This window comes from Tasmannia lanceolata, unplaced genomic scaffold (assembly GCF_043159265.1).
Source record: "Tasmannia lanceolata isolate RefF3 unplaced genomic scaffold, GAP_Taslan_0.1 ptg000037l, whole genome shotgun sequence".
Lineage (NCBI taxonomy): Eukaryota > Viridiplantae > Streptophyta > Magnoliopsida > Canellales > Winteraceae > Tasmannia > Tasmannia lanceolata.
Window position 1 is genome coordinate 20,097,417 of NW_027518714.1, and position 14,186 is coordinate 20,111,602.

A 14,186-nucleotide genomic window follows, 5' to 3' on the forward strand; every position below is an offset into this window, starting at 1 on the left:
TCACGAGCTGCTCGTGAGCCTGACCGAGCCGAGCCGAGCTGAGCCTGGTTCGAGCCCGAGCCGAGCCCGAGCTGAGCTTTTGAGCTTAACGAGCCGAGCCGAGCCTAGCCAAGCTCAGCTCGACTCGTTTACACCCCTAGGTACAAAATTATCAAAGAACATGGCACCGTCTAATGACAAAGAGTTAACCGAAATGCAAAATAAACCTTATGCTAAGGTAGTAGGAAGTTTAATGTATGCCATATTGTGTACAAGACCAGATTTAAGTTTTGCAGCTAGTCTTGTGAGTAGATATCAAAGTAATCCTGGAATTGCACATTGGGTCGCAGTTAAGAGAATACTGACATATCTTAAAGGTACCTTGCATTATAAGCTGACATCAAGGCGATGATTTGTCAGTTATAGGATATTGCAATGCTGATTTAGCTGGTGACCCTGATGACAGGAAATCAACATCTGGCTATATCTTCGTATTAGGAGGAGGAGCAATATCCTGGTCAAGCAAAAAGCAAGGATGTGCTGCTAAATTTACTATGGAAGCAGAGTTTATCGCCTGTAATGCAGCTGCATTTGAAGCAGTATGGATAAGACGCTTCCTGGAAGATCTTAAGTTAGGTCAAATATCCAGCGATCCTGTTCACATTTATTGTGATAATCAAGCAGCAATATGCATCATAAAGAATGGTGAGATTGGCACTAGAGGAGCAAATCCTCCCATATTTCCAGGTTTTAGAAATCTTAGGATGCATGAGAGATTTTTAAAACCCGAATTTCTCACTTAAAATCCAAGAAACGCTGTCATGACGACATACAACAGCTTGATCATAAACCCTCTTCCACACTGTTTTCAAACTAAAAACCTGGATTCTGAAATCCGTGTATCCAAACAGTTCCTGTCAGAAAGAAGGGCGAGAAGTCGAAAATGACGGCTGGTCTGCTTCTTCTCTTGTCTCTTAGCTAAAATTTTGAAGAAACTCCAGATTATAAAATCCACGTATCCAAACGGCCCCTAATTGTTCGTGGTACTGTTTTATCCGGGATTAGAGGTCAGCCAGGGATAGCAAGTGTATTCCTACCCGGGTATATAATAAACCTCGGTTTCCCATCCCAGTGCCAAACACCCTGAAACAAACTGTTTAAAAGATCATTATGTTTTTGCCATCACAAGTTCAGCCTCTATTGCCCTTGGTACGACCCTCACCAGATGATCCTAGACTTTGATCTAGCCTTTAAGATGTCTTTAAGCCTTTGATTCTTGCACACTCAAATCTTGTGAATGAGATCCCTGTTCTGCATCGAACTATTCACGTCACCCAATCCCATTAAATCATTTTTAAAAAAAATTTTGTACATAAGTGACATATTGAATGCGGTTGAGTGATGTGGATCCAATAGAGTGCCCTTGTTGGAGATATAGAAGAAGAACACATAAAGCTCATAGATGTGGAGGACAATTTGAGAGAGAGAGAGAGAGAGAGAGAGAGAGAGAGAGAGAGAGAGAGAGAGAGAGATTAATGGTTTTTTTCTTTGGGCGTAAAACAAAGTTTACACACATTTTAAGTGGAAAAGTCAGCATAAAATTTATTTTACGCCCATTTTACATCGAAAGAAATGGAGCCTCATAGGAATGTATAACGTTTACTCGAATCAAATTAGTCTTCTAATTTCACTGTTAGTCTCAATTGATTGTGATCTGCTTCTTTGTTGCATCTATCATTATCATAGTTTAATTGAACTTCTAGAAATGTATGAATCTACAAGTTATTCAATCAAGAATTATTAGAGTGATTAAGATGTCTGCTCTACATTTACTGAAAACAACAAAGAGTAGTATGAAGTTGCACACTAGTATTAGAAGTTGTACATTTTCTTATGAACAATAGGATTTTAATGTCACCTAAATGATCCCTATCATAGTGACATGAAACTGCTAGGGTATTGACAGCCCAAAAAATTGAAAATGATTAGCTACCGAAGTTGTACATTTTCTTCCGCACTGTAGGAATTGAATATGATCCCTGTGTTATTAACAAAGAGCATGAACCTGTTATTGACCACAAATTGAGAATGATCACTTTTATTTTAGAAGTTTCATCTGAACACTCTCTGAACAACAAGCACTATGATGTCTACTGTGAGAAAAAAATCGCAGAAGTGGTAGAAAAAACAATTAACTAAGTATTTCTGATTCATTACGACTGATGGTAAATTGGTTCTCGCGCATATCAAGGAACTCCAACACATAGTTGATGAGATTGTTTCTAAGGGATAAACATAGATGAACCAATTTGGGTCATCATTGACAAAACTGTTGTCTTTGAGTGGGTATAAGAACCTACTTCTGCATGACAAATGCATTTCCCTTGAAGTGGAAGATTGTTACAAAGATAAGAAGCCTTCCTCCTCAGCAAATTTAACTGAAACTCCATCAGAAAGAAAATCAAAATTCAAACTGAGAATTGACTATCACAAGAGGCGGGATGGACGCAACAAGAGAACCATGAATCATCGAAATCAAAGCATCAAAAAGGAGGATGACAGCTTCATTTGCGAAAAATTTGAACACTAAGTCAAAAGAGTTCCATCATAAGAGAACCATGAACCATCCTCATCCAACTGAGCAGAAGGTTCAATTATCAAATGGTTGGGAAGATAGAGCAATTTTACAATCATGAAACATCCTCAAGATGGACGGACAGCCTAGAGCATTAAAGCTTCACTCCATGCGTAATATAAGATCCAGCAACCCTAAGCAGAGACAAACTCTTGATCTATAAATTCGACATGGACAAAGAGGCCATGGAAATACTCAATATTTCCATATTATACAATCTGTAGTAAAAACTTACTGTACTGGAAAATAAGAATGAAGGTCAGTTCTGATGCTCCTCTACGAGAGATAGTTCATCACCTTCCATACCCAGTTTTGCCTGAGGAAGAAAAGGTTAAGGATACTTAAACCTTAATTATCACCTTCTTCCTGTATATGAAATACTGAATATGTGTTCCCTATAGCAAAAAAATGGTTACACACCCCCAGGGGGGAAGAGAGGGTGCCAGTCACTGAATGAAAACTTGTCCATGCGAGGTCCAACACTCATGCACTCCTCTCGCCTGATCTTCACGCCCCATCTCACCCGTTTGAACGACTCCAACCCCATGACAGTGATCATACGACAACCATGTATATACAACACCGCGAGCTGGTCACACCCATCTTGCAAAGCTTGCAACCCTCGGTCACACAGGTTTCGGCATCTGTTCACATGAAGTATCTCCAACTTATGGCAATTCGACCCAATTGCCTCCCAACCAGAAACCCTGACCTCATGGCACAACCCCAAATTCCATTCCTCCAGTAACGGACATCCCTTGGCTATGGCTGCTACTGACTCATCGCCAACAAATCGACATAGACGAAGATTAAGATAGCGAAGCCTTGTGGCAAATCCAGCACCGATTCCAGCTAATCCATCTCCATCAACCCAACTCCTCAGGCAGGAAAAGTTGAGATACTCAAGCCCACCACCACTAACAGCTCCAAGCACTCCCTCTGGAGTGAGCAAGCATGATTCTGCTTCCAAATAAACTAGTGTTGGCGAGCACCCACTAAGCCCAGTACCTTTTATGCCTCTACAGTTTGAGATTGTTAATGCATGAAGTTTGAGGCATTCTCTTGAGAGTCCTCTGACCCCACGATCAGAAAGAAGTATACAGTATGAGAGATTCACATTCTCCAAGGCCAGGCACGATTTAGCCAGGATTTCAAGACCGCAGTCAGTGATATTACACCGGTAAAGACTAATAGATACCAAAGAGGGACAACCTGTAGAAACCAAAGCAATTCCGTTATCCGTAATGCCAAAACAGCAATCTAGAGAAAGGGTTTGCAGTTTCCATCCAGAAGACTGCAGCTGAGTAAGTGCTGAATCAGATAGCTCTGTGCACCCAGCTAGAGATAGATCTTCGAGCTGTTGGAAACGGTTCAGCAACCTAGAAAGATACCTGACATAGTCCCGAGAAAGGGTTGAGCTGAAACAGCAACTGAATTGCAATGATGCACGAGCGGAATTCTGAATCCAAAGCCAGTGCCGGCAAGTCAAGCCAAAAGCGTCACGGTCAGAGCCGTTCTCCAGCCTCTGGAATACAAGAAGTAGGCACTCATCGGGGATGTCAGTCACAGAGACAGCAGAGTCTTTAGAAGGATCCATTTTTGGCCTTCTATTTTCCCAAAGAGATTAACTCACACTATTCTGAAGGCTGCAGAGCTCGGATCTTTACAGTGTGATTTTTATGAATTGTGCAACAAAGCTGCACAAGATAACTAATTCACCATACCCATAACCAATGAGAACCCCACATTTACGACGGAGAAGCTTCTATTTTTGGATGGTAAAGACCCCAAGACACAAGGAGACAATGTAACTCATCACCCAGAGTGAATTGGCTGAGATCGACAGAATGGAAGTATATGACACCTTTCTTGATGGATTTGCAGTACTCTGAGCCTATGCCAGATGTGACAAAGTTAGAAGAATTCAAGTTCAATGGCTACCCAAAGGATCCACCGCTGCATTAAGCAAAGCAAAACAAAATTTAGCTTCTCCATATTGCAGGCACATGTATGTAAGAAAATACAGTTATATATAAGGAAATATCAACACAAGAAATGAATCTTCAAAGGGGAAATGCAACCAGAATGAGATAATTTTCCTGTGACTGGAACATCAATGGTATATTGTCTGTTGCTCTTGGTAAAGAAGTGGGCAGGTGCAATCTGTATATCACTAACCCCAATTGGAGAGCGGAGACCTGTTCTTATCCATTTGCCCAATGGACAAATAGGCCATTGATGCAGGGTGATCGAATGAATGACTAATACTTGGCTCTGATACCAAATCTGATGTAAGACCAATGCCTATTAGAAAGATTCTGGATCTAAGCACAAGCCGAGAATTGTTCCATTTGCCCAAAAAGGACAAGTAGGCCATTGATGCAAGGCGATCGAATGAATGACTAATACTTGGCTCCGATACCAAATCTGATGTAGGAGCAATGCCTATTAGAAAGATTCTATACCTCAAAGAAGGCACAAGCCAGGAAGTTGTCGAAGGATGCCAAGATGGTTTAGACTATGGTGGTAAGGGAATCTGAGTGAGACGGGTGTGTGCAAATTATGGGTTTGGGTCCTACAATAGGTGATTAGATGGTGAAAATATTCCTACGAAGGTTATGATAGGTTTGGAGGGTGCAGATATGTGCGGGGAAGGTGTAAAATGAGTTTTGGAGCAAATAGGGGTGGCCAACCGGTTCGGTGCTCGGTCATTGGTAACTTTTTAGTTCGGTTCTCGGTTCCCAGTTCCATGAACCGTGAGAATGAACCGCACCGTAGTACATAGTAGGACCGAACCGAACTAGACCGAACATAATCAGTTCGGTCTGGTCCGGTTCTCCGGTTCTAATGGCCAAAAAACAAAGACCAGTTTGCAGCACACATGGTGGAGAATTAGAATTAGCGCCATTACATGGATCCTACATGGGAAAAAAAATGAAAAAAGAGGGTTTAAACGGAGAACATACCTGATTCGGAGTAGATCCGACGGACAGAGTCTTTGTTGAGAGCAAAGGAGGGTTTGCTTTGGCCTGAAATCCGTCGGGAGAGGAGGAGATTCGAGCAAGAGAGGCTGCGATTCGAGCGAGCGAGGAGAAAGGTTTTACGGTTTTCTGAAACCCTGGTAAACGAGAAAGAGGAGAAGAGAGAACCCTCGTTCTATTTTTAGGCGTTTTATTTTTTCCCCATTACGATAAACAAACTTAAAACGTAAGTGGGCCCTCGTTACGACCAATGGGAGCCAGTGTATAATGGAAATATAAAAAATATTATATATATATATATATATTCAAATAGTTCGGTCTTCGGTTCCAGAACCGAACCAAATGCATTATACCCGTACCGGAACCGGATACGTTCGGTTCTTCATCAGTGGCACCGACCCATACCCAAAGTATTTTCTAAACAGTTCGGTTCAGCTTTTTTATTCGGGTCTGGTTCGGTTCTTCGGGTCTAGTTCGGTTCTGGCCACCCCTAGGAGCAAACGAGAAATACGGGATAGGGATGGATTTACATGATGTTTCTAAGGTCCCAAAAATATTTTTTATAGATATTTAGGGGTTTGGGGGAAAACGTAGGTGAACAAATTGACAAAGGAGAGGTTTCGGTTAAGATTAATGGAGGTTTTGGGTTCATGGGAAGGTGATTAAAAAAAAGAAAAGAAACGAGAAAGAGATAGATTAGAAGGTTGGAATCTCACCAACCAAAACACAAGGCATCGCCACCAAGGAGTTCCTAGGGAAAGTAGACTTCATAGGGAAAGTAGACTTCATCCGAAATGGACGAAACACGAAAACGAAACGAAATCTGCAAAATTTCGTTTCGTCCGAAATTTCGGTCATTTCGTTCGAAATTGACCGAAATTCCGAATTTCGGACGAAATGGACGAAATTTTGAATTTCGTCCGAAATTCAAAATAACGGCTAGTTTGACTGGATTTTGCAGAATTTACGACAATGCCCCTGGAACGGCTCTTTTTGGTTTTTGACCATTTTAACCTCAAAATGTGACCGTTTATAGCTGTTGTTGGGAAGGGTATTTTAGTCATTTTTAAATGCACAATCAATTAAAAACTCTATAAATAGCCTTTTCCCTATCTTCTTATCCTCCACCTTCACATAAGTGATTCTCTTTCTTTCTCTCCTTCTTTCTCTACTTTCACTTACATTATCTATTCTACTAAATTTCCTACAAGTCTATCCTCTTCTTCAACTCAATCAAAGTCTATTTTGGAGCAAAGGGAAGGCATACATTAAACTTACCACTACAAGAAGTCAAGAACTATTTCCAAAGGCTTATTTCAAGTGAGTGAAGGCTAATTTTTTCTTCTTCTCTTCAACTCAAGTTCAACCTCAAGGTTCTCTTTATTTCTTTCCATTTCCTTTCTTTTATTTCTTACTTCATTTGTCCCCTTCTACTTCATTTTTTTGTAATTTATTTCAATTTTCTTTCTTCTAATTCATTTTTCCCCTTCTACTTCATTTCATAATGAGTGGATCGGGCTCGGGACCTTCTGCAGGAGCATCCTCTATTGGTTCGGCACCCGCTAGATCGGATGACCCGGCATGGGCTTACGATACATTGGTTCCGGGTCAAAAAAATAAAGTAACTTGCATATTCTGTGGCAAAGTCATATCGGGTGGAGGTATAACCCGCTTGAAAGAACATTTAGCGGTTGTTCCTGGTGAAGTAGCATCATGCAAAAAAGTGACTGAAGATGTAAAATATCGAATGAAGCAACTTTTAGATGCAAAGAGAAAAGAAAGGGCTAGGATGAGCCTCTCCAGAGCAGAGGTTGGAGGTTTTTATGGCACACCAGACGAAGAAGAAGAGCAGGATGAAGAAGACATTGGCACACAATTTCCTCAACGAAGAGGTAAGGAAGTTCTTGTAGAGCCGAGTGGTACAAAAAGGAAGAAGAAGGGAATCACAGGAGCGATCAGGAATTTCTTTGCAGCACGAACAACCCCTGGAGCCCAGCCAAGCATTAAAAGTGCTTTGGCTACTAAAGAAACAATGGATAGAGCAGACATGGCGGTTGGCATGCTTTGCTACGATGCCAATCTCCCTTTCAACGTTGCCAATTCACCTTTCTAGCAACCTATGTTTGATGCTGTGAATGCCGTGGGTTCGGGTTATAAGGCACCTACTTATCATGCTTTAAGGGGTCCCATTTTGAAGAATACAGTGGATGAGGTAAACAACTACTTGGAGGAGATTAAGATGTCATGGAGATACACTGGCTGTAGCATTATGGCAGATGGATGGACAGACACCAAACAACGTTCCCTAATCAACTTTTTGGTGTACTGCCCTAAAGGAGTCATATTCCTCAAATCCGTTGATGCATCCGGCATAGTGAAGAATGCCGATGAATTATATAATATCTTTGAAAAGATTGTCAGAGAGGTGAATCCGGAATATGTTGTGCAATTTGTAACTGACAGTGAGCCAAGTTACAAAGCTGCTGGGAAAAGACTAGAAGCCGCGTTTGGTACATTCTTCTGGACTCCGTGCGCAGCTCATTGCTTAGATCTCATCTTGGAGCATCTGTGCAAACCGACTGTATTTCCTCACATAGCAACCACAATTGAGAGGGCTCGGACGATTACAAAGTTTATCTACAACCATGGAAGCCTCTTGAATTTGATAAGGAAGAAGTTCACAGGTGGGAAGGAGTTGTGCCGCCCTGCTGCAACCAGATTTGCTACAAATTTTATTAGCATACAAAGTCTGGTGTTGAATCGGAAAGCACTTCAGCAGATGTTTGTGTCTGATGAGTATAGTACTAGTAGGTTTGTCCAACACCCATTGAGTGAAGGGGTAGTTAGTACTGTGTTGGATAAATCTTTTTGGGACAAGTACATTCTAAACATCAGCAAGCCTTTAGTGAGAGTGCTGCGTTTGGTAGATCGGCAGGACAAACCGGCGATGGGTTACCTATATGAGGCCATGGATAGGGCCAAAGAGAACATCAAGGAGAGGTTGAAGAGAAAATCATATTACAATCCCATCTGGAGGATCATCGACCAAAGATGGGATAGGCAACTCCACAGTCCCCTCCATGCAGCAGGATATTTTCTTAACCCTGCTATCTTTTTAACTCCTACCTTCTCTAGGCACAGTGAAGTAACCAGAGGCTTGTTGGCATGCATCACTCGACTGGTACCTGATGAAGGTACACAAGACCTCATCACCAATCAGATTGAGGATTATCGAGAGGCTAAGGGTATGTTTGGAATGAAGCTTGCAATCCGCAACCGAACGAAGTTGGGACCAGGTATATTTGAGTTGTTTGTTTAATTAAGTATAATTCATTTTAACTTTCAGTTTCTCAACAAATAATGCTTTAATATTTGTTACTTTACAGTTGCATGGTGGAATCAATTCGGATGTGACGTGGAAAAATTACAGACCTTTGCGATCAGAATCCTCAGTCAGACCTGCAGTGCGACTGGGTGTGAAAGGAATTGGAGCACCTTCGAACACATTCACTCTGCAAAGAGAAATAGGTTGGAGCACCAGAGATTAGATGACTTGGTGTTTGTCCATTACAATCTTAAGTTTCGAGAAAGGTATACAACGTAATATACTGTTTTCAACTCTCACCTCATCACTTTAAGCTTTTAAGTTTAACCTTTCACATTAAACTTAATGTTTTCCTTTTCAGGGACTTGTTGAGGAAATCATCTACCATTAGTGACCCTTTGAGCATAGACCATCTGGATGTCATGATGGATTGGGTTGCAGAAGAAGAAGATGTCATATTCACACCGGAAGACATTGGGTGGGAAATCTTGAAGCACCTACTGCTGTAGTTGGGGCCGGGGACGACGACGACGACTTTCTCATGCCTCTTGAAGAAGATGTCCCTACTGGTGGTCCAGGTGGTGATGACGGCAGTGACGACTACGACGAAGAAGAAGACATTGAGTATGATCATCCGGGTTATGATGACTGAGAGTTGTTGCTACTAGCTATTGTCTATGTTTCACTTTCATGTATCTCTTTTTTTTTATGTTTTTCTATGTATCAGACTATCAGTTGGACTTGTGCAAGACTTTATGTGTTTAAGTAATGAATATGCCTTTTGGGACACATATTTTGGACTATTTATTAGTTTTTCATCTTTTTCTATTGATTTTTTATTTTTTTGGATTTTTCTCATATTTTTTGTGTGAACGAAAAGTTTCGACCGAAATGCACCGAAATTCCGTTTCGGTGGCCAAAACGAAATGGTGACCGAAACGGATTTACAACTATAGCAAGAAGACATGAGAAAACTATTTTTCATTCATTCATCCATAGCATAACATAGAATAATAGAATAATGCCCTAAAGTTTACAATATATAAGAAGAAAGAAGAGGATTAGAAAGTTCTAAACTCCTAAACAAAAACTAACACTTTTGGACAAAAATGCCCTCTAATGACTTAAAACTCTCTTCCCACTTAAAATTCCCGTAATACATATATGGGGCCAATTTAAAACACACATATAACTCAAAAAAATCAAGTGCTACTAGCGGGAAAAGATTGTGGTAATCCTACTATAATTTAAAGGACTTAAATTAAAAATACGTAAATATTAAAATATGGGCCCTAGGATGGTCCCTGTCAGCCATGGAAATATTCTTCACATGGGATTATACCTTTTGAAGAAAGGATTTTGAATATTGGAAAACAAAAGGAGCTTTTTGCCTAGTGAAACCCTAATTTGCAGAGTATATTCCAAATTAGTCATAAAAAATCATGAAAATTTTGATGTTAATTTATGAGCATAAAATGAGTGAAGTCAACTTCGTTTTGAGCAAAAGAAATGAGAAAATTTCTAAAATCATTATTTTTTGCCTACAACACTTTCAGTCAGGGTGCTTGAAATAAAAATTGAGTAAAGTTTTCATAAGAACGTAGAAACAAAATTTTTGAGCAAAAAACATTGTGAGTTTTTGCATTTCTTGAAAGAGTTTTTGCATTTCTTGAAAGTGCATTCTGCTGCACCCTCCCCCAATCACTTTTCCAGAAAAGAGTGACCCCAAATCCAGACCTCCATGGAGTCATAGACAACAAAAGGCTTGTGGACCCGACCCTACTTGAAAGATCCACACGTACAAAGAGTATCAGCATCTTCCATTTTCATATCTTGAGAAAAAGTTGGCGGAAGCGGTGATGAAAATGTCTCTAATGCAGACCCTGAGGTTGTGCTGTGAGAGAGAGCACAAGTACAATGCTATTATGACAAGAACCAGCTGTGATTTTCTTCATCTAGAGGAGGTCATCAGTTCAAAAGGTGGGTGGTTCATCTTTAGGAGCCGGGCTTTACAGTACTAGTGTGAAAACAAAGAACGTGAATTACACGACAATTGTGATGGATGAGGAGCTGCTCTGGTTTGCCGAATTACAGGAGGGAAAGCAAGGGCCTACAATCATAATTTCCCATTGGCAGGTTATTTCATGACTCACCAACAGAGCATCACTGAACTAAAAACTAAAGAAACATATGAGATTACAGCAAATTAGAAGAACTGAGGCCTTCATTAGCAACTGAGGCTCTTCCTTTCGATGTCTTTCGCAAGAACTGTGGCATCCATTAGCAACTGATGAAAGTACCACCATTGTTTGAGGAAGCCAACTTGCACATCTCCAGAATTCTGAGCAGATATAGAAGCATGCCATGTCCATGTATATGGTCATCATTGACTAGAAACATGAAGATCCAGATATAATGTCATTTAAAACTGATCAATATAAAAAGAAAGACATTAATTGCACGATAATTGCAATGGCTGAGGAGCTGCTCTGGTTCATTTTACTCAACCATCTTCCAATCTAAATTGAAGCAGTTCTATTTTCTCTTTAGTGAGAATTCTATTAATGTAATCGGGATAATCCCATGGTCATCTCACCTTTAGAGCCTGTGCCCCCATGCTCAGCAACAGCCACGAATCCACTCTCATCCATCTATTACAGTCCACTGGACTTTAGAGAGTAAATTGATGACGACCCGGAAAGTTCTTATTGTGATCTCTCAGGATGACTCCATAACACGCAGCATTTCTGCTGCACTATCAGAGTTCATTTTTTTTTATCAGAGTTCATCTTTTCCAAACCCAAGTTATGCTTTCACCAAAGTACTTCAATTACTAGGGAGTTCTTTATATGTAGACCGGAGATAGGTAAAGCATTTTGATGAGTTGTGCTGGAAAAGACTCACGCTACATTCTTGAAACTGATGGTTGCTCCATGATCTGGGCATAAATTCTAGAGATTTGAGCCATGCGAATAGCTTAGAATAAAGGTGTTTATAAGCAAAACCTTTTCTATTTTGAGATTTCCTATCCATTTGTGTTGACCAAAACTTCAACTCACCATAATAGGGGTTTCTGTTGTTTTTCATAAGCATGACATCTCCAAATAATCACATCAGAGAATAAAGCGTTTTTTTAACAGGAAGAGGTCAATTAATATTAAAGAGAAAAAAAGGGGCGTGTGGAAGGGGGAGAACCCGGACCGAGGTGGTCAATACAAAGTAGACAGGGAAACAAAGAAGCAAAACAAAGAAAAAACAATGATATCACGAGACCGATAACATCAAGGAAGCAAAAAATCCAAAAGCTGCAAAGTCCAAACATGTCCTCTCAAATTCATGTTGCTGAAATGTTTCCTAAAAAAATCAAATTCAATCAAAATAATAGAGGGGAAATGACCCTAACGTTATTCGTTGAGTTTTAAAGGCAAAGAAAAATGTTAAAGGGGTGAATTTATCCTCAAGCAGGGAAGTAGGGAACCATTTTCATGGAAACCGTTAAGGGGGGGATTTTATCCATTAAGGCAGAGGGGGGGGTGGGGGTGGTGAGATATCATCTCCCTAATAAAAAGATGTCAAGAAAAGGACCGGAGTTGATTGATCTCTTCCCTTGAACAAATGTTTAGCAGAAGGTGAATTCAAATTGTACGACCTTATGTGGGAAATCATTGATATTAAATCACCATTTCAAAAAAAAATAAAAAATCATCGATCTTAAATCAACTGTCTAGATTGATGAATATGATTAAGTGTGAAATTACTTGGTTTCCCCGTTGACCAAAGCGATCATTAAGGGATATAAGGGTAATCGGTGCATATTATCCTATTAATACATGGATGTTTAGTACAACCCTAAGTTTAATGTGTTAGAGTTAGAGTTCTATAATGGGTGGAATACCAGCTGTTATTTTTTCTACATATATGAGGGGTCAGTCTCACTCTCCACTTTCATGACTATGAGGAGATCTTCCCCATCAGGAATCAGGTCAGACGCAATCGATTAACCAACATGGTCGATCGAGATAAATTTCCCATCTCCATTTGAGTTCTAGATAACAATAGATCTATGGAATAACATTGATTACATTTGTTGTGTGAGATCATGCCATTTTAAATTATAATTTGAATGCCCTAATCCTAGTTTTACACAACCCTAGTTTTTCTTTCATTTTTTCTTTACTGATGTTGTAATTGCATTGATGACCTTGCAGAAACACTAAAATCAGATGGAAATCAGAATCAAGAATCAAAGAAAAGATCCGGATTTGAAAAGAACAAAAAGACAAGGCCAAGAGAGAAAGACTTACAATTATCTAAAAAATACAAAAAAAATGCACAAAACCAAGTAATTCTTGGATCAAATGTACAAAACCAAGAGAAAAATACGTATAGAAAAAGAAAATAAATATAACAAAAATATAACAACGTGTCATTGATTACCGGCCATTGCTACCGATAAATGACTCCGGGCCGATCGGGTGTCTTCATTCAAGCGACGGCACAGAGGAAGAACGAAACGTATCTGACCTCATTCTAATCTTTTTTCTTTGCAATTTACAAATTAGAACGCCCAAAACACAGATTTGATTTGCAGAGATTGGAAATCGGGAAAATACCTTGAGTAGATAACGATTCAACTGTTTCAACCCTCCGAAAAACCTTATAATCCGTTCATAGAAGGAAAAAAAAAAAAAAAAACAGAGAAAAGAAAAAATGGTGATGGCGAGAGAAATGAAGAAAAAAACCAGCCCAACAGCTCTTATCCTAGATATTAAACCTCGGCTTCCTATCCCCGTGCCAAACAACCCCAAAAAATTGTTTAAAAGAGCATTTTTTTTAGGGATAATTACATTAACACCCCCTAAGTTATGGCCAAATTCCACTTTGGTCCCGTTGTTTCGACTTCACCATAGACACTCCTTCATCTTTCGGTGGGTTTTTTTAACGTGACTGGAAGACGGAGAGGAAGAAATGACTGTAATGCACTCGTCTTCCCCAACTAAAAGTTAGGGTTTACATACGTGAAAATTGAAAATTAGGGTTTCATTCAAACCCTTATTTATTTATCAACATAAAGCCTCGATGTGGGATTTAGTTGTCTTCATTAACATCATTATCATGATTTGCACAGAAACCCCAATATTTTAGGTCTTTTTTATTTTTATCAATGTTTTTTTCTTGAAATGTGGTTTTGAAGCAGCCAAAGGATGAGGCCGGAGATGACAACGGCGTTGGTGGCCGTGATGAAGGAATTGGCATAACCCAAATC

General features: G+C 39.8%; 1 protein-coding gene across 5 annotated transcripts; it reads right to left on the reverse strand.

Moving 5' to 3' along the window:
- Window positions 1-2,587: 2,587 nt before the first annotated feature.
- Window positions 2,588-13,699, reverse strand: LOC143860141 (RNI-like superfamily protein). 5 transcript variants are annotated; one of them, XM_077370676.1, is made up of 4 exons: window positions 13,358-13,699; window positions 11,517-11,858; window positions 11,121-11,310; window positions 2,588-4,570 (listed from the first exon to the last, which is right to left on the reverse strand). In XM_077370676.1, the coding sequence occupies exon 4, from the start codon at window positions 4,209-4,211 to the stop codon at window positions 3,027-3,029; it is 1,185 nt and encodes a 394-aa protein (XP_077226791.1). In that variant the 5' UTR covers window positions 4,212-4,570; window positions 11,121-11,310; window positions 11,517-11,858; window positions 13,358-13,699; the 3' UTR covers window positions 2,588-3,026. The 5 variants fall into 5 exon arrangements, with proteins under 5 accessions (XP_077226791.1, XP_077226790.1, XP_077226793.1 ...); XM_077370675.1 differs by lacking the exon at window positions 11,121-11,310; XM_077370678.1 differs by lacking the exons at window positions 11,121-11,310; window positions 11,517-11,858 and having other exon boundaries at window positions 13,534-13,699.
- Window positions 13,700-14,186: the final 487 nt, after the last annotated feature.